Source organism: Primulina tabacum, chromosome 5, assembly GCF_025594145.1.
Source record: "Primulina tabacum isolate GXHZ01 chromosome 5, ASM2559414v2, whole genome shotgun sequence".
Taxonomy (NCBI): Eukaryota; Viridiplantae; Streptophyta; class Magnoliopsida; order Lamiales; family Gesneriaceae; genus Primulina; species Primulina tabacum.
Window position 1 is genome coordinate 14284445 of NC_134554.1, and position 20488 is coordinate 14304932.

At 33.7% G+C, this 20488-nt stretch overlaps 4 protein-coding genes and 1 long non-coding RNA gene across 5 annotated transcripts; 2 read left to right on the forward strand and 3 right to left on the reverse strand.

Moving 5' to 3' along the window:
• Positions 1-185: 185 nt before the first annotated feature.
• Positions 186-2855, forward strand: LOC142546887 (sm-like protein LSM7). Its single transcript, XM_075654848.1, has 6 exons — positions 186-297; positions 372-439; positions 588-669; positions 1535-1606; positions 2104-2156; positions 2559-2855. Exons 2-6 carry the CDS (start codon positions 437-439, stop codon positions 2646-2648), a joined length of 300 nt encoding a protein of 99 aa, XP_075510963.1. The 5' UTR covers positions 186-297; positions 372-436; the 3' UTR covers positions 2649-2855.
• A 398-nt stretch (positions 2856-3253) lies between these two features.
• LOC142546888 (zinc finger A20 and AN1 domain-containing stress-associated protein 8-like) lies at positions 3254-6225 on the reverse strand. Its single transcript, XM_075654849.1, has 3 exons — positions 6082-6225; positions 5891-5946; positions 3254-4162 (listed from the first exon to the last, which is right to left on the reverse strand). The coding sequence occupies exon 3, from the start codon at positions 4148-4150 to the stop codon at positions 3638-3640; it is 513 nt and encodes a 170-aa protein (XP_075510964.1). The 5' UTR covers positions 4151-4162; positions 5891-5946; positions 6082-6225; the 3' UTR covers positions 3254-3637.
• Positions 4159-5754, forward strand: LOC142546889 (uncharacterized). Its single transcript, XR_012820539.1, has 2 exons — positions 4159-4944; positions 5166-5754. It is a non-coding gene; the product is annotated as an uncharacterized LOC142546889 (long non-coding RNA).
• Positions 6226-8045: 1820 nt separating the features above from the next.
• Positions 8046-9091, reverse strand: LOC142544837 (uncharacterized). Its single transcript, XM_075651872.1, has one exon. It carries the CDS (start codon positions 9067-9069, stop codon positions 8200-8202), a length of 870 nt encoding a protein of 289 aa, XP_075507987.1. The 5' UTR covers positions 9070-9091; the 3' UTR covers positions 8046-8199.
• A 7253-nt stretch (positions 9092-16344) lies between these two features.
• LOC142544153 (mitogen-activated protein kinase kinase kinase 20-like) lies at positions 16345-17352 on the reverse strand. Its single transcript, XM_075651222.1, has 2 exons — positions 16917-17352; positions 16345-16880 (listed from the first exon to the last, which is right to left on the reverse strand). Exons 1-2 carry the CDS (start codon positions 17350-17352, stop codon positions 16345-16347), a joined length of 972 nt encoding a protein of 323 aa, XP_075507337.1.
• Positions 17353-20488: the final 3136 nt, after the last annotated feature.

Consider the following 20488-nt stretch of genomic DNA (forward strand, 5'->3'; position numbering starts at 1 on the left):
AGATCGTCTCACAAGAGACCTACTTTTTTAAAAAAAGGGATATGAATCTTATGATACACACAAATAGGGGTAAATTAATAAATATAAGTTTTAACAGGGGTATAATATTTCATTTGAAGAGAATAGGGACACATCTGCAATGAAATAATATTTGTGGGTACACTGTAATTACGACAAATTTAAGGGATGCTACAGGTCAATAAAAGACATCATTATTTTAGGAGATTTAGGGCACAAATCTGTACGTTTTCCAATTTCACTCCACTATCGGAAATCGCAAGCTTACATTTTCCTCCGGTAAATCTCCACTTCATATTCAGAACATTTTGCTTCAATTTTATTCTGTTAACTCAATTTTCCGATGGTCGCAGGATTATCATTGTGTCGACAGGCTGTAGCACAGTTTCGCTGCTCTCAGTTAGTCGATTTGCTGAACATGGTACACTCTTCGTCTTTATCCTCGTTTTAATATTGTTGGTCTGTTTTAATATATAGTATCTGCACATGCGATCGCGGGTTTATTTCCTTGATTTAAAATGGTTCTAGAAAATATGTGTTATATATATTGTTGTATCTCTTTATTTCAGTCTGGCAGAAAAGAAACAGTTTTGGATTTAGCCAAATTTGTGGACAAAGGTGTTCAAGTCAAGCTCACTGGTGGAAGACAAGGTCAGTTGTTTGTCCCTTTTTTTGCTCATCAGATATTCGGAAAGTTTTCGGTTCTTGATTTACTACGGTCAGTGGCTTAATGTCTTTATTCTGTAGCTACATCGTCCGCCTTTAAACGTTATTCTCGAGTGTGAACTACCTACAAGTGTTTCTTTCCTTTCTTGGTGTGATCTTGCCATGACACCGCTCGAAATCTTTAATTGAAAATATCGACGTTATTATGTCCATATCTTTTGAAACAATTCGAGGGAAAAAAAATTTGAGTCAATCACATCACACTAAGTCGGTGATTGGGCATATATTTCGAAAACCCTGTGTATGCTGTGATAATTGTTCTAGCTAGAGGTGTATAAAACAGTTCGATAAATTAAATCACTCAACTATCTATACTTATTGACCATCTTTCTACTTACTTTTCCGACTCCTTTCTAGGATTAATATTCAGCACGTCTTTATCCGTTGAAATCACAAGTACTCTGCAAGGATCCTTCTCCAATTAGTTTGGCCACCATATGCTATTTGTCATGCATCCCTTTTGGGTTTTTACAGGCAGTGCACTCTTCAATTTTGCTATCATTTTCTTGCCGCGAGGACAATAGAATTGTCTTTTATTTTTGCAAGCTATTTTTTTTCTCAGAAAACATTCTGTATTTTGTTTTAAAGAAATTCACATTCATGCGCCTGCCTTCATGGAATCTGAGACCAATGTTTCTGAAAACCAACTGCTCCATGAACCATGATTTAATGTTATATGCGGTTATTATTATTAATATTATTATCTTTATGCACGAACTATTATTAATATTATCTTTATGCACGAACTATAACTTTCCCTGAAAGTTGTATGTATTACTTCTGATTTCAGTGACAGGAACTCTCAAAGGGTATGATCAATTGCTGAATCTTGTCCTGGACGAAGCAGTAGAATTTCTGAGAGGTGATTTTATGCGCTTCTTGTTGGCATATGTGGATTATGTTCCCTCTATTTTCAATTATGTGTGTTTCTGCATTAGCTTTCCACTACATGAATAGTTCAAATCTCCTAGGAGCACTTGGTCACATTACTATACAAGAATTACCACTATTATAGGTTGAAAGTCTTGCATATGATGAGAATATCTCGAAGAGAAGAAATTATCTGGATATTATATTGTTTTTTGCCATCTATTGTCATATTGATGCATATACCGTCTTTTAAATCAAGAGATGTGGAAGCAGCCATGCCTTAATCCATTTTGGTGAACCCACAGGGTGATGATAAATCAATAGAACACATTTATGACTTCCTATCTCCATTGCTCTCAGTGCCGTTTGCTTTGTGAATAACATGAAATGTAATAGATTGCTATTATATCTCCTTAAGTCATAAATGATTGCTACTCATCGATTCGTAGATGAATAGCATCACTACTAAATATTGATCCTGGACTGCAGATCCTGATGATCCATTGAAGACCACTGATCAAACCAGGCGCCTTGGTTTGATAGTATGTTCTTGAATCTTATACGCATTATCTTTACTCTACATACGAACTGAGGTTTCCGAATCCACATGTGATCTTAGTTCACTTCTCTTGATCAACCATTGCAAGCTGTGATATTTGATAGGATGAAGTGCATGTGTTTAAAGAAAAGTGACGACCTTCAGAAGTTGCTAACATCATATTGTGCCACAATTAGCTTTTGGTCCATGCTCATTGCCACTTCTAGTTTTGGATTTTTTACTTGCAGTTCAAAACTTTGAGCGACCTCTACCTACTTTTTTCCGAAAATTTACAGCACAATAGTCCATGATGTGTCGGAAGAGTTTTTATTTGAGATTGTGACGAGGATAAAAATTAAGCTGCAGGCTTTTCTTACTCTTGCAATGTGCGATTGGTGAACTGCAGGTGTGTCGAGGTACTGCTGTGATGCTTGTTTCGCCCACAGATGGAACAGATGAAATCGCCAATCCATTTGTTCAGCCAGATGGCGCATAGACATTTTCTTTTTGTACTCAGCTCCTCCTCCTCTTGGAAGTTAGAAGTCATGTATCCATTGCTTTCAGCTATCTTTTTCCTTCAGAAGTTGCAGAAATATGTAGAACTGCTGTTATAGAGAAGCTTAAAATGCTGTAATTTGCACGAATGTCCTCCAGATTTATTAATATCTAGAAGACCTATTCAGAGTTGGGGGCCTTGCTTTCATCGAGTTACACACACTGTTATGGTTTTGGGGCAGATCTATTCTGAACGTGTGAAACACACTCCCATATAGCATAATATTGGAATTCTCTGTTGGATTCTAAAGAAAAATGAAGGGATGCTGTTTCGGAACTAGTAAAAAAAAAATTATATTGAAGTGTGATTAATAATTTTAATATGGTCTGCTACACATCCAAATAATATTAAAAAAACTATTAATAAATCACAAACTTCAATAAATATAAATAATTAATGATAAATCTGTAAATCGCGATAAATAATATTTTGAAGCCAAAATATGTTTCTGATAACCGGTAGAACGAGACATATTTTTTAATATAACATTTTTAATTATTTTCTATTAATTAAATACTCAATATTAATAATCAAATTAATCAAAATTCATAAATATTACTTTATTGTTTAATTTCTTTAAGCCAGTTACAATCAACCCCAAGTTCACTGCTAAATTCAAAAAAAGCAAAGAACTGAACAATTGCAAGCATAAAAGAAACCTTCAAATAAACCAACCTACTAGCAGATTATACAAGTCAACGAAACCACCAGCATAAGAGACGGCCAAATCAACTACCAATACCAGGCCATAACATTATATCACTGCTTCAAATACGAACAGTCTTTTTTTTCCCAATGTCGGCAAGACACCAAAAACACTATAGCATCGGACGACACTAACGCCCTACAAACGCATAAGAAGCAACACAAACCAACCAGCAAATGCCCCCGCAGGAAACCAAGTGCAGCAAAAATTCAAGACTGCCAGTTTATATCTTGTCGAGCTTTTCTGCCTTGACAACAGGATTGGCTTTAGCTATAGCTTCCTGACCAGCACTTCTATAATCAAAGTTGCATTCATGTTTGTCGAAGTGACGATGAACCGAACAGAAAATACTACCACATCGACAATTAAAACCAGTCAAACCAACACGCTTCTGGCAGGCCCCACACCTTTTTGGGCCTTCTTTAACCTCCTTGCATTCTTCATTTGCTGCTGATGCAGAAGATGATAGCTTTGACACCACCTCGATCTTCGGAGAAGCAGCCACAACGTCAGTTACCGCAGCAACGTTCAGGTCACACGCATCGGTGCTTGAGCTCCCGTTCATAATATTCTGAATGGAAGACGTGGCTAATTTGGCCTGTTCTTGCTCCAAAACAAGGTCTTTGTAACACTTGGAGCACATGTTCATGGTTGCTGCTGTTCCGAAGAATCCACAATGGTTGACACAAAGGATGGGAGCTTGAGGGGTTTGACAACCAGTCTCATTTTGTTCCATTTTGTTAGTTTCCTTCGACAAGGTTTAAAAAATCAGTATACCATTATGTGTTAAAAAAACCAGAATATGCCTACTTGGCTCACTTAAGTTATTATTTGCAAAATCCACCATCAATTAAAAAAAATTGACTCAACAAGGACGAGGATAAATAATGCTTAAAATATTCATTAGTAATAATTAAATTAACCTTTAGAAGACAAATCAGTTTCTCATTAGTATTGTTCTGGTTTCATTGACAACCCGTATCTTACTTCAATACAAGACAATATATTCTGCGCATTTGATTTGAACCAAGATGGTTTAAATTACAATGTGCAATGCAGTAGACATTGTTTTTTTTGGAAATGTAGTCGCACCCATCTTGCAAGCCAATATCTGATGTTTTTCTATATCAATTGCCATCTCTAGAACTCCTTTTAAAAGCTCACTTGTTAATCTCCTCTATACCTTTCCTTTTCTTTTCGAGTATCCATAGGATCCATTAAAAACTTTGCAATGTATGTACTTCGCAAAAGGATCTACATCTTCATTCCAGAAAGCTCAAGGAGACAAGATCTAAAATTTGAACACACTAACTTAAGGATACTCCAAATATTGTTGTTTTCCTATATCTAAGACCTATTGTCAATCTAAATAATTTCACTTTTCCTTCTCCAGTTGTCCTCTTCTACTCCTTTCTTCTTCCCCTAATCTTCCTGCACTCTTGGCTCTTCCTCTTTCTCGATCATCTTAACTTAGGTATTTATAATTGAGACAAAGTGGAGATGAATAAAAAGCATCACTGAATTAGCAACGTATCCATGCTTTCATGAAAGTTTAATGAACGAAACCAAAATCTTCTTTGACATTTTGAAGTGCAGAGAGGTGGTGAAAACACAATGGTAAAAGCAGAAATCGTTGCTGCGCAACAAAAACTCCGATACGCTGAAAATGTAATTACAAGAGGGTGCATTCTTAGCATGTTATGTGCCCTTGATACTAGTGTGCACAGCTTTCCGATTCAAGCTTAAGCCAGGGAACACTAGACACCTCAATTGCACATAAAAATGATTTTTCTTCATCAAAATAAAGTTCAAAGGAAAATTCCACCATTATAAAGATAATTTTGGAGAACAATAATTTCTTTGAAATGCCCCCTGTTCTGCCTCTTACACTGTTTTCAAAATTACATTTTACTCTCGTCCTTGTCTCCTTGAGCATCCAACATCTTATTCACTTCATATCTTGTATGAAAAAATTGAGTCAAAATAATTCCACAGCATTCAACCGAGTTAGACAATTGCTTTCACGCTCAGCAAGTATTAACAAAGTCCAATATCGTAAAATCCCTTTAAATGGAAAAGGCCCCTGGTTTTTCCAAGACAAATAAATTAAAATCCCATTAAATGGAAAAGGACTCCGCCTTCCCCCCCAATACATCAGATAGAGCCGTATATAAAATATATTCTAAGGGGTATAAACTCATAATCATTAAAAAAAGTATACATGAAATCTTAGAATCCAAACCTAGGTATGCCAATTCTACATGGATGGCGGCTGTAAACATGCACGAGTATCATAATTAAGCAAAACTACAACGAAAACTCAACAGTTCTTTTTTAAAAGAAGGGTTTCTATAAATTGATTAAACAAAGTCCCCAAATCAAACAACATCAGAAATCAGTACACATCAACGAATAACTAAAACATCAATACCACAAAAGCACCAAAAATGGATATATCTCTTAACATCAAACTGACCTGTTCGCAGAGGAGACCGACGGGAACAATTTATCAGAGTATAGGCTCCTAATCCCCTGTTAATTAACATTAAAACATAAACAAACAACAAATCAACGTCCAAAATGACAATAACAAGCAGATTATCATATAAATAATTGGTAATTAGATTATAATAATCATATACAGAAAAGTAATTCGAGAGAGGAAACCTCGAAGCGAACAGGAAGAGAGACGCAGTAGCGGAACATAGGATGCATTTTTAAAGGAGGGAGGTGGGTAAGGATGAAATGAGTTGTTATCAAGTGATACGGTGTACGTGGTTTTTCACACGTTTCGTCTTCTGATTGGTGCCGTGCAAATACGATAAAAAACAATCATGGAAGATGGAATCGAGAGGCGGTGATCGTATTTCCACACACGGGTTGGGTTTCAATAATTTTAATTTAAATTATTTTGCTTGAGACACGTGGCACTCGTCCGCCAACAGCGCCAGCTAGTATCACGAGTTTGTTTAAAAATTAAAATTTGTTGATGGGAGGATAAATTAAACGTAATATATATATATATATATATATATAATAACAATATTTGAGTCAATAATAATAAAAATAAAATATTACGAATTTGTCAATAAATAAATCTAGTGGTATTTCACCATCTGTATGAAACATTGGAATTTGACAAAATTTAACGAAATAATCCTCAATAACATCGCCACTTGTGCATATATCAATAGCTCCAAATCATATGAAATTTTGTTTGATAAGTATCATCATTTATTTGCAATAAAAATAATAATAACTTTTGGCTTGTGACTTGAAAAATTAATCAAATATATTTTCGATTTTTCACTTTTGATTTCAAATAATAACCACTTTTGAATTTTCTCAGCTTCTTCGTAATCTATAACTCTTTATCACTTTTTTTTTTAAAACTAGAAGTTGCAAACACGCCCTAATTTATGGTTTAATTTTTTTATGGATGATAACTATATTGAGATGGACTAATAAAACGATTAAAAACGACGTTGCTGGACATTGTTTTTAGTTTGGTGAATGGAAAATGAATATTGAGGAAGTTTTCCCCTTCCTCCATGAGATGATAAATGATAATCACCCGAAATGAATGTTGATACTAAATGGACTACGAAGAAGTTGAAAGGAGAATAGAGCATATTACAGAACATGGGAGGAGGAAAGAAAAAGGTGAAGAAAGTTGAGTTTGGGGCTTTAAGCAAGACTCTTTTCATCCAATATACAAAAAATATTAATCATCTACTATTGATCCCATCAACCAAACACTTTAGTAACATACAAGATCAATTCTTTATCGCTTCATTGTTACGTTCAAGGGCACCACCCTTGGGAAGTGTTTAGCCATATAAATAACATAAATGCACCAGAAGTTTTGAAACACAGAGAAAACCGATTCATTCTTGGACTAAACTATTTACTAAGAAACCAAAGAAAGCATATATTAACTGCAAGATATTTTGACTCCATCCAGAAAACTCGAAAAAAAAAAGCTTGTGCTCAGAAAACTACTCACTATGCGGCAAAGCTTTCTCCCTCGCGTCAAGAACCATAATTGAACCCTGTCTGTGAGATAACTTATTATGTGTTCAGCTACTTGAACAAATAGCAATCCGTTGTCGACACAACATAAGATCACATAATACAGCACAAGAATTCAAGACTTGTACTAAAATTAGAGAACAACGAAATTTTAGTCAATTTTTGTTCACACTTTTATTATACTGGATGGATGAAACAAATGAAGTGTTCGATGTTAAGAATAGTGCCAACCATTTTCATTTACTTCATTAACTTCATCTTTTGTTTCGTGAACTCTACTCAATAAAGCTTAGAAGTATACATTTCACTGATGATTGTAAAGAAACATAAAGAACTGCCAGAATTAACATCAAGTGTCATCATAAGACAATTAACATCTAGAAATTGTACCATTGATAACTGATTCAAGGAGTCAAAATTCACCCTTGTGGGTAGCTTGATGCCTTTTAAGGCAACAAAGCTAACAATTTTATGGATTTGTGGATGTTACAATCAATGCTTAAAAAAATACTCCAAAAAAATATTATGAAAGGTCGTTCAAGCACCAAGATGACTAAATAAATGCTCAAAATTGCTACCATGTTGATCATTCATTAACTGTGCATCATTGCTTTTAAATTTATAAGAACACACATATCAACGAGTTGACCAAATATTAATTCATTATCAATAAAACAATACAACTCTCCAAGAAAATTCAGAAAAAAAAAATGCATCTCATAACTTAAATTTTATAAAGACGTGTCAAGCGCTTCACCGGAAAAACACTACAAGGATCAAACCAGCAAATGCTCCAGCAACACACAAATAAGAAACTCCGCGAAAACGAACAAAAAAAGTGTTCAAATTCTTGAAAATCTGAAGAGTAAGGGTCAAAATCTGCAGTCTACCTTGCTCCTCCATTTTCTTGAAGAAGTACATTGGCTTTAACGCTCGCCTCAACATGAATGCAAGTGAGAAGGGCATCCCAAAAGCCAAGAAACTCTGTATCAACACCTCTGGAATAGGCGAATCTCGTGTAATATATGCTGTCCAAGCTCCCAACGCAAGATGCACGAGGCCTAATCCAGCCAAAGCCTTACTTAGACTGTACATAGTCTTCATCTTAATCTCAAGAACTTCGCGTGTTTCATTCGCTAATGCTGATAAATCCCGATCGACGGTAGGCCCAGTGATCTCTTGATGCTTGAATTCCTGGTTCTGATTCGGATTCTTAATAGAGGTGTCGGAAATTTGTTCAGCTGAAGACGACGATTGATCTAAATTCGAAGAAAAGAACCTAGGTTTATCATACATTACATTACAGCCGGACACTGGGTTAGAAAAAACACGGGCATCTTGAGCTTTAAAAAGAGAACTAGAAATCGATCTGGGCACAATAAAAACTCGACAAAAATCAAACACTTCGCGATTTTGTGGGCTTTTTCCAGGAAAGTTGGGTATCTTGATTTGACTTTGGTGCTTGTAAATGGCATTATTGCAGCAGGGTTTTGGGTAGGGGACTCTGGAACCGGATAAAAGTTTATAACTTTGGTCGGAAGTGGGAAAGGAGGGGTTCGGAAAGAACCATCGCCGGAGGAATTTAGGGGAAAGCTTGCGAGGTATTCTGGAAGCCATTTTCATCTAGAAGAAAGAAATTAGGGTCACCTTTCATGTTCAATTTTATTTACGGGAAATTGACCTTCAATCCCAGTGGTCGACTTTTTTTGTGTCAGTCCCTGGATATTTTTTTAGTACCACATTTTTACATGAAGTGTACCACGTTTTGTACGATATAGTACCACAATTTTGTGGGTAGGGAAGATTTTTCACCAACTTCTCCTTTATTTTATATGATATTTTGGTAAATATAAATTACTTTTTCATATTATTCCAATTAAAATTTAAAAACTGAAAATTATACATATAAATATATTTACATAATTCTAACAATGGGAGATGTTCGGGTGTTTTTATTTCAAATTTTAAATATCTTAAAACAAGATAACTTGAACCTTGGATGATCGTACACAGGAGATGGATCGATTTGATTGGATTTTTTTTTAAAAAAAAATTATTATCAAAAATTTTACCAACCAAAATGCAATGGATTTCAATTACAAATGGATTTCAATTACAAATTGCACCAAACGGAATCGAATATGAAATTTGATTTCGGTTTAAACCTAAATTTTCTTGACTATAAATTAGGAATTGGGATTTATTAAAGATATTTGACAACTTTACAGCCAAAACCATATCACAATATTAACATTGTATAAGATTAACATTGTGTAAGAGGTCGCAAGCTCGGCCAAACATGTAAATTATTAATCATGTCAAGGTATTGTCAAGGTCAATTTAAAGAAAGTCGATGGGGTTCGGGAGCTTGGCCAAGCATTTAATTTAATAACCTTACCAAGATCAAAGTAAAGGAGGCTGGCCGATCTTGAAAGCCCGAACAAACATTTAATTATTAACCTTGTTAAGGTCAATGTAAAGGAGGTAAGCTGGGCTCCAAACATGTAAATTATTAAACTTGTAAATGTCAACATACGAGAGGTGGTCGGACTCAAGGAACTCGACCAAACATGTAAATTATTAACCTTGTAAATAGTCGACTGAGTATACCTATAGGGGAACAATAACTCATGCTCATTTTGCCCTAATCATTGATGACTTGCTTCCATTTCTGGACCTTATAGAATGGTGTAATCAGGTTAGATTGATGTGATTAGGGATCTTGAGCTAAAGTCCGGTGAGAACCTTTATAGTCTAAAGTGACTTGTATTCTAAAAATCATCATAGGCGACTTCTAGTAGGTAAGTGGCGACCAACCACCTAGAAAAAAGGCTAATTGGCTAGCGAGAAGGCCACCTAGGCGATTCTATGTGGGCTTAGGTAGCCCTAGGCGGTCCTACATGGTTAGAGTTTATATTTATTTATATGGTCTTTTAAAGTATGTGTGCTTAGGTAGCTCTAGATGATTTGTTGCTTGTCTTAAAAAATCAAACTCCATCTTCATTTGTGATTTAGATTGAGAAAATTTCATGATAATGATTTTCATATGAGATGATATTGAATTAATTTAAAAATAATTCAGTATCCTAAAATTTAAAAAAAAATCATCTTACTTTTTTTACTAACCATGTTCTCTTCACATATATCAGATAATGATTTAATATCTAAAAATAAAAAGTAAAATAAAATAAAAAATAATTTAAAGATATTAATATATAATCTTACTAAATATTATAAAAATTAATTTTTAAAAACCACCTAGGCGGCAACCTTAATGTCGCCCAAGTGATTAGGTGCTACGCGGTAGGTAGCCTCCCACTTACATATACATTTTTTACAACACTAGTCGCGACCAAGGTGAGGTGAGCCTGACGTGATGAGTGTTCCTGAGCTGAGTTCTGTTGAAAACCCTTGTAGTCTAGCATAATCGAGGTAGTTTGAGCCTGATGATATCAAGGCTCGTGAGCTGAGGTCAGGAAAACCCTTCTAGCCTAACATAACCAAAACAATGTGTGCCTAACATGATCGAGGCTTCTGAATTGATGTCGGATGAAAACTCTTACAGCCTATCGTAACCAAGGCAAAATGAGCCTGACGTGATCAGGGCTTTTAAACTAAGGTGAAAACCTTTATAGCATGATGTAACCGAAGTGAGGTGAGCCTGGCATGATCTAGGCTCCTGAGCTGAGACCGAGTAAAAACCCTTACATCCCGGCATAATCGAGGCAATGTGAGCCTGACATTTTCACGCCCCGGGATGCATAGCATGAACATCGGCAATGTTCTTGAAATGCAATAATTAAATAGACCAAGAACACTGAGCCTCAACAACATTTCTATTCTAAAATAAATTAATTCAACAATTTCATTGTCTAACAAACCAATGACAAGAAAAGAAAAAATCCGATGTTCAACTTATTCAATTAAATGTCAACACTGCAAAAAGAATTATAAATTTTCTAGCCAAATCATCATCCCCAAATTAGTGTTTTAAACCACTAAAAAAGAAACATTTATAATATTTTACTTATTACTAGATCATATATTTAAACCTTATTCACGAGTAGATCTAAAACAGAAAACAATAAACGTCAAATATATGGCTTAACTCCCCAGACAGGATCATATTTATCTGGCTTAACTCCCCAGATTAGATTATAATATCTGGCTTAACTTCCCAGATTGGATAATAGTATCTGGCTTAACCCCAAATGGGATCATGAATGTCTGGCTTAACTCCCCAGACCGGATCATAAGTGTCTAAATTTACCCTATTAGACAAAGTCACAAACAAGATCAAGACACCGCCAAAATCATTCGTTGAAAAAAATCGTCAAGTAATGCATCATATACTTAAACTTGAAATACCACGAAGATAAATATTATAACGTATCAAGAAAATACACGTTCCACTTACAATCTTTTGCTAGTATTGAAGTTAAGGTTGACTCTAAGAAAACTTGAAACCCCCAGATAGAAATTTTTCACGTTTTTTTTTTTTTAGAGAGGGAGAGAATGTTTTGAGAGAATTAATTTTTTAACTTAGCGTAGAATGAGAAAAGTGAAGGGTTATTAGTTTATATACATAGGATAAAGTTGGGCCGATGTTATAATTGGGCTCAAGGGCTTGGGCCTCACAAACATAATCAGGGCTCCTGAACTGAGATCGAGTGAAAATCTTTATAGATGGACGTAACCCTGATGATATGAGCCTGACGCGATCAGGACTCCTGAGCTGGGGTTAATTGAAAATCCTTGTAACCAAACATAACCAAGGCAAGGTAAGCCTGGCGTGATCATGGCTCGTTAGATGAGGTCTGATGAAAACCCTTTTAGCTTGACATGACCGAGACGATAGCTGATGTGATCAGGGCTTCTGAACTCGAATGAGGATCTTTATAGCCTGGTGTAACCGAGACAGGGTTATTTTCAAGTAAATATATCTCCCGAGCTCTAGCGGTTTAATCGGTATTAATGAAATATTGGATGTATGGGATCTCCGTAATGTTAGCCTGAATCCAAATATTGAATCTGAGGTGACGGGAATCCATCGATACAACTAGGGCTGTACGAGAACGACTAGAAATAGGAGATCATCCTAAAGCTGATGTATTTGAACGGAGATGACCTGAGATCTAGCGGATGACCTCTAGCTTAAGAGTTGACCGCATATGATGTCTCGCTGAAGAGCTGGTCCATGATTAATGGCCCTCGCTAAAGAGCTGAGAAATGACCTATCGCCAAAGAGGTAGTTGAGCATGATCTAAAACTTAAAGAGCTGATGGGTCATGGCTGAAGATGAAGAATTGGTGGAGGGTGACCTATAGCTACAGAGTGGAGCAAGATCTCCCATGAAAGAAATGAGGGTGATCTTTGAAAGTGGGCTCTGGCTGGTTGAAGAGTTGAGGCCTGACCTTATCTCTCCGAAGAGCAGCTGTTAATGAGCTAAGACATGTTAGAGAAGAGCTGGCGATGATATCTGCCTGAATGAGTTGAGGATGAACTCCAACAAAAATGATAAGGACGTACGAGCTTCCATGGAAGAGATTATTGGATTGCGGATGAACTCTAGACGCTACTCCATACTATTCCGTTTCTATCTGCTATCTCTACATATTTGCTCAATGTTCTCACAGACAAAGCCAGTTGAAGTTGATAAATAGCGATACATGTTGAAAGGCCGAGATGTGTTCCAGGAGGTCAAATAGGAACTAAAAATGGCCTAAAAACACAAGAAAAAACAGTAGAAAGGGGAAGAAAGGTTTTTCGACGTATCTTCTTTCAAGTTATGAAATATGAATAATATAGAAAGTACTGTGTGTGTGATTAATATGAGTGAATATGTAAATAACACAACCAAACCTTATATTTATAGAAGAAGAGTTACCACGTGATTAAAATTATTCCTTAATTAGAATTCTTCTTTGCAGAATTCTAGATCTTCACGATCTTAGATAAGATTGAATCAGATATTCATTATTAAGATAGTAGAAATGTGTGCCATGGTATGGAGCCCTCCTAAAAGAAGAGTTCGGCTGATGTGGAAGAGCTCTCTCATTAGATCGATAGCTCAAGAGGTCAACCATTGATAAGAAAATGTCAAGGATGCGATCCTGTCGTTAGGTCGGCTGGCTAGTCGGCCACCAGGTTGACCCAATGACCCCAAAAAGGCCTTAAAATAGATATTTGAGGTTGGCCAAATATCCTCAGGATGAGCACATGGATGACCTACAGGTTTAGGCTTGATTGTCGATAAACCCTTCTAAGTTCTTGGATCTAGGAAATCAGGAGTGGGCCAAGCTCTTTGGGTCGATCTCATTTTATGGGTACAAGTTTTGTTTTAGGTTTGATCAATTTTGGTTCGAGTTTTCAATTTGAATAACAAATGTATTTTTTAAGTATCAATTGTTAAATAAGATATCCATATAAATATCAAATTTTCTAATTGGATAAAATCATGTTTAAGTTGTAATTAAGAGGGTATTTGGTTGAGCTTATAAACTCTACTAAACGGTATTTGGTTGAGCTTATAAACTCTACTAAACAATTTTTCTTTAATTTGTTTGGTAAAAATTTGGTCAAACAGCTTATATGGTCATCTCCAACCACAAAATCTATTTTGATGCAATTTTTACGCTAAAATAGTGTGATTTCTGCACCAAATACAACATTTATCTCCAACCTATTTACTTCAAATCTTACATCAAAAAGAATATTTTCGAAATATTCTTTTTATTTTAAATATATTAATTATTATATTTGATTTAATATATTTTTAATTATGACTAAGATTTTATTATTAATAAATTTAAATAATAATATTTAATTTTATAATTTAATTAAACATTTGTATTTATAATTATATTTATTATAAATCATTAAATCAAATTAGTCCTTAATTAATAATAATTAACATAAAAAATATTTTAAAAATCAACAATATTATTTTTAAATTTATATAATTAATATTTAATTATTAAAATAATAAAATAAATATTATACTATTATTTAAATAATATTTATAATAAATACAGATAAAAAAATCAAAAAAAAATGAAGAAAAAGAAACAAACCTTGAAGATAAACTTTGCTAATCTATTATTTTAAAAAGAAAAAGAAAAAAAGGATTTTCTTGGATTGTGAAAGAGCTTCTTTATTAATTATTATAAGCTACTACTTTGAAGATAAACTTTGCCTATCTATTATTTTAAAAAACGCATATTAGGTAGCGCTTGCAATCTTTAAAAATTGATTTTTAAACTTTTATTTGTAAATTTTATACATAAAAACGATAAATCACTTTTTTTTAATTGCAAAAGAAGACTAATTTGCCTACAAGTTCAGAACATGAAGATATACTTATATCTTTACATAATTAAAACGAAATTATTTTCACATGCTTTGATAGGATTTTTTAAATAAATAGTATAAATAAAAAAATATTCAAAGAAATATAGCAAAATTGTGTTTTTGAAAAACGTATAATCGGAGCTTGAGACCCTGACTCCTCTTTAACATGAGAGAGAAGGCGAGGTCAGACAACCCTCCTCTTTAGGCCATCCAGAGTAATAATGATATTTCCTTCGAATATTTATGGACCCCCTGATCCACACCATCAATCAAATATTTCTCTACTCAAATATCTCATATTTCACAATCAAATATCTCACACCAACCAAATATTTATGGATCCCACTGTCACTTTAATTAATATTTTATTTTCATTTAAATAAAATCATTTCACCACTTTAATTATTTTTATATATTATTTAAGTATTATATTTTTATTGAAATATAAAATTAGATAAAATTATTTCACCACTTCAAAAAATTATTTTTATTAAATAAAACCATTTCACCACTTCAAAAAAAAGTTGTGCGGATTCCATCCAATCATCAATTTATATTTCACATAATAATTAAATATAATTAATATTTAAAAAAAGTGAGAAAAAAATAAAAAGAAGCTCGGCCCAAGCTGAAAAGCCAGGGTCGAGCTCTTCACTCCTGCTCGACCCAAGCTCTTCACTATTTTAGTGAAGAGTTTGACCCTTGTGCTTGGTCGATAAAAAAAAAAAAATTGATCTAAACAAGAGCTCGACCTACCTCGACCAAAAAAAAAAAAGCTCGACCCAAAAAACAAGCGCGTCTCAATCACGCTGGCTTCAAGAAATTTTAAAAAAATAGTAATATCCAGTTACAAATTTGTAACCGGATATTGTTGTGGCACACAAATCAATGGTGTGCAGTGGTGAATATTTAGATGATATTTGGATGATATTGATTGGATTATATCCACCACTGTAGATGCCCTTAGTATAATATTTTATCAGCCTTATTTTTTTTTTCTAGTACATTTCTTTTAAAAATAATAATAATTTTTACTACAAAATTTGAGGACCATAAATAAGTTGTTATTATTGTAAATTTATTTTTTGTTATATTTTTATTCTTATATGATCACTTAAAATTTGTAATAATTTGTATTTAATAATAAAAATAGTCAATAAGGAAAAAAATTAAAATTTATGATTCCATATTTTTATTAAAAAAATCTAATGTTAAAATTTAAGTATATTTTTATGACAACATACTTATTGTTTTACTAAAAATTAAAAGTGATAGTATAAGTCAAATTTTTTGAACAGTATTACAACAGTTCATATGTTTTTTTTCTAAGATTACGGTTGTTTTTTTACCAAAAATTTATACTGAATTACATTCAATGTCATAAGGCTGGACTGGACTGCTTCCGCCTTCGATAAAAAAGAGTGCATGGTACGCTACTACGCTTGGAGGCTATGTACATGCTTTCGATCGGAAATTTATACTAAAACTTGGAAAATATATCGAAAAAATAGATTTATTTACAACTTTTTTGTTCTGCCGTTGATCACATTAAACTGGACGGACTGCAGCAGAGTCAACGACATGAAAACAGCTGGGGACCAATGAACTGATGCCGTGAGATAATCTTGAGGTGAGATAACGGTGGTGGTGGTGGTGGTGGTGGTGGCTGCTGCATTTTCCGGCATGAGGGGAGGCGTTTCTAGCTTTGACAAAGGGATGATCTAGAAGCATGTCGGCAGTAAATCTTGATCTTGGATCCTTAACAAAACACTTCTTGAGAAAATCTACGGCCTCTTTCGAAATCTTCTTAGTACTCGGGATCTCCGGAATCTGATCACTACAGCCGATCGTCATCATCACATCCACGGCAGTCGTCGGGTTGTCGAACTTCCAAGGCGATTTCCCAGTCAACATGAACAAGAGAGTGCATCCCAAAGACCAAACATCTGATTGAGGTACGTATGTTTGATTGGCAATCGACTCCGGTGCCGCATAAAGAACGGTGCCCCTGAATCCCCCGTCATCCTCATCATCGCCGCCACGCATGTTAATAGCACTTCCGAGATCTGCGAGCTTTGCAGTTTCTTCGCCAAAAGTGTTCACACTCGTTTTCTCGTCACCTCCTTTAACCATTAAGACGTTGTGTGGCTTAATATCGCAGTGCACGTACCCGAGTGCGTGCATATGAGAAAGAGCCATGAGAATCGATCTCGTGTGATTTTTGACAACAGGCTCCGGCAAACCTTTGCCGCCGCAAGATTTGATGACATCCGCCAAACAACCTCCGGATGCGTACTCGAGAAAAATATTGTATAGTTCCTGGCCATCTTCCAGGGTGGTTTCGTCCCCGAAACATCGGATGATGAAGGGACAGTTGTTGAACCGATCGAGCAGCTTCTTTTCTTTGAGAAGAGAGTTGGAGTGGGATGATTTAGAAGATTTGACAGCGACGATGGGTGGAATATTATTACCGAGGCAGCCATCTTGTTGGGTTGTGCCTTTAGAGACAAAGGCAAAACCCCCTCTGCCCAAAGTTTCTCCTCTAATCCAATGCATCTTAATTAATTCTTCGTTTCTTTGCAATCTTGAAAACAATGGAGGCTGCCCATGTACGTACGTATTTATATAGAATGGCCGACACGTACATATTAAAATTAGCGTAATCTGTAGTTATATCAAGATTTGGATTGGGTTCTAAAAGCTTCCTTATTTTACATTGGTGAATATATGTTTTCTTGGAAAATAGATTTTTTTTTAAAAAAAAAGTCTACTAGGAGATCCAATTTGCCTTCATTTAAAATTTATAACTTTCTAGCTTTTGCAAAATAAAATAAAATTGTTTTCAAAAACTTTATATATAAAAAAAATTCGGCCAAAACTTTAATATTTGAAAGGGGATAATACATTAGGTCATCCAGAATAAGGAGGATATTTTCTTTAAATATTTGTAGACCCCTAATCCACGTCATCAATCAAATATTTCTCTACTCAAATATCTCATATTTCACGATCAAATATCACACCAACCAAATATCTATGGGTCTCACTGTCACTTTATTTAATATTTTATTTGCATTTAAATAAAATCATTTCACCATTTTAATTACTTTTATCTATTATTTAGTATTATATTTTTATTGAAATATAAAATTTAAAAGTTTATAACGATTATTTTTGAATAAATAATTTGTAACAAAATAAAAATAAATAAAATTAAAAAATTTATAACGAACTATACAAAACTAATTTACCACAAAACAATATTTATAACTATTAATAATAAAAAATTACAAACCATAAAACAACGTTTATAATAATAATAATAATTGAAAATTAGTAACAGGAAGATACTAAAAAATATGACATGAAAACAGAAATTACAAATCACACATATAGTGAAATACACTAGGCGTTCACTCATCACGACGACATGTTCCCAAATGTGTTCAACCAAATCGTGACGAAGCTGATGATGCATATGACTATCATGTAACTCTGTATTTCTTCGAAGCTATTCGTCAAATTCTGTGGTTGAACCCTGATTGGCTATGAAATTATCTCGTTCTTCAAAATCCCACATTGATATTGCACGACCTTCGTCCTCAACAATCATGTTGTGTAAAATAATGCATGTATAGATGATTTCTTTGCATTTATCCATAAACCAATGTCTCCGTGGGCCTCTTATAATTGCCCAACGAGCTTGGAGAACCCCAAATGCCCGTTCAACATCTTTTTTTGCAGCATTTTGTCTTTCTTTGAATTGATCAGAGAAAAAAACGTTGTGCATATTCCATTCAATTGTCTATTTATATTTCACATAATAATTAAATAAATATTAAAAAAAAGTGAAAAAAATAAAAAGAAGTTAGTCGAGCTCTTCACCACCCAAGCTCTTCACAAATCACAAATCGAGGTCGAGCACCCAAGCTTTTCACTTTTAGTGAATTAAGAGCTCGACCCTTGACCCACCTTGTCCCAAAAAAAGATCTCGACCCAAAAAACAAGCGCGTCTCAATCACGCTGGCTTAAAGAAATTTTTTTAAAAAAATTGCAATACCCGGTTACAAATTTGTAAACGGATATTGTTGTGGCACACAAATCAATGGTGTGCAGTGGTAAATATTTAGATGGAGAGGATATTTGGATGACATAGCTTGGATTATATCCACTATTGTGATGTCCTTGTACATATGTCCATCCCTAAAATATGGCCTCTTGTCTTTTGTTTGTCTAAAGGCGTTGTTTCCATTCTTTTCATTTGCTTTTATTTGTTATTTTTCCAAACTAAGATTATTTTTTTTTTTTCACTCTTTGTACGTTTACATAAATTTCACATTTTCTATTTATACCTATTTCGTTCATTTCACAAATTTTCTCCTTCTTTTAACATTTATTAATCAATACTGACTTTTTTGAGTAATTGTTTTAGGAATCTATATAAGCATCTTTATTTTTTCACTTGCTTTTATTTATTATTTTTTCAAAACTAAGATTATAATTTTTTCACTCGTCGTACCTTACTATAAATTTTACCTTTTTATTTGTACCTATTTCGATTATTTCACACATTTTCTTCTTTTTTAAAAAAATTAATAATTAATATTGAATTTTTTTTTGAGAAACTGTTTTTATATTTTAGTAATCTATATAAGAATCATTCTTTTGTAGTGTATTTTGCGAATTATAACTTCTAAAACGTTTTCTACAAATATTCATAAAATTATTGAAATTATCCTTTTTACCTGATGATAATTTTTTTTACTAAGTTATTTTTAAATATATTTTATCATCAATTTTACTTATCGAGAGCATTATCAACTATTTTTATTTAGCTTCAAAAGTTGTCATGGAGACCAAAAGTATTACTCAGTGGTTAGTACTGCTCTTTTGATAATGATCACCGGTACTTATATTCTATTGTTTCGAATGTTGGAAGTGAAAATTGCGAATCAGGGAAAAAAAGTTCTCCAAATCAACCAAAATTAATCAGCCTTTTTAATTTCTTTTTTTAAATAAAAAAACCACTAGCTTATTAAAACCTGAATTTTTTTGCCAAAATAAAAGTACTCTTTTTTTTAAAAAAAAATCTTGAATCCACATTATACGAAATGACTCCTCAACTAAGTTAAAAGTTGGGTTGCTACAAAAACCAATTCTCAATGTATGCAATATCAAGAAAGAATTTGAATATCAAACACAAGTATGTAAATCACGTTGATCAGATAAACTATATCGAGAAAGTTCTATGTGAATAGCTCGTCTGATAAATTATTAGTAGAGGAAATAGATATCTGACCATTAGTTAAATGCTCACTTACTAATCCAACTCGGACAGTACCCCATTCGAACTATCAAAGACATTATGATGTGATGCTTTAACTAAAACTTAAAATACTATTTTAAACAAATTAAATGTTGGGTTTATGAGTTTAATTTAGATTTAGATAATCTATACTATTATATCAAGCAAAAAATCTTATACTAAAATAATTTGGTGTGGGTTCATGATACGTGATTGAATTTTAAGAAAATATTCTATCAACAAATTCAAATATTCACACATTATCTCTAATGAATTAACATTCAATTTTTATAATATAATATATATATATATAGACACAACACACACACACGCGATGCGCGCACATGTGCACTATTATTATTGTAGAATGCAGGTGATCACGGATTG

Excerpts from the sequence above, each read along its gene's own strand:
- LOC142544837 (XM_075651872.1), bottom strand. The coding sequence starts at position 9,069 with ATGAAAATGGCTTCCAGAATACCTCGCAAGCTTTCCCCTAAATTCCTC.
- LOC142544153 (XM_075651222.1), bottom strand. The coding sequence starts at position 17,352 with ATGCATTGGATTAGAGGAGAAACTTTGGGCAGAGGGGGTTTTGCCTTT. Across the intron at positions 16,881-16,916 it reads CGTCTTAATGGTTAAAGGAG|AAACTGCAAAGCTCGCAGAT; the intron begins GTGACGAGAAAA and ends CTTTTGGCGAAG.
- LOC142546888 (XM_075654849.1), bottom strand. The coding sequence starts at position 4,150 with ATGGAACAAAATGAGACTGGTTGTCAAACCCCTCAAGCTCCCATCCTT.
- LOC142546887 (XM_075654848.1), top strand. Across the intron at positions 670-1,534 it reads GCTCACTGGTGGAAGACAAG|TGACAGGAACTCTCAAAGGG; the intron begins GTCAGTTGTTTG and ends TTCTGATTTCAG. Across the intron at positions 2,157-2,558 it reads CCAGGCGCCTTGGTTTGATA|GTGTGTCGAGGTACTGCTGT; the intron begins GTATGTTCTTGA and ends GGTGAACTGCAG.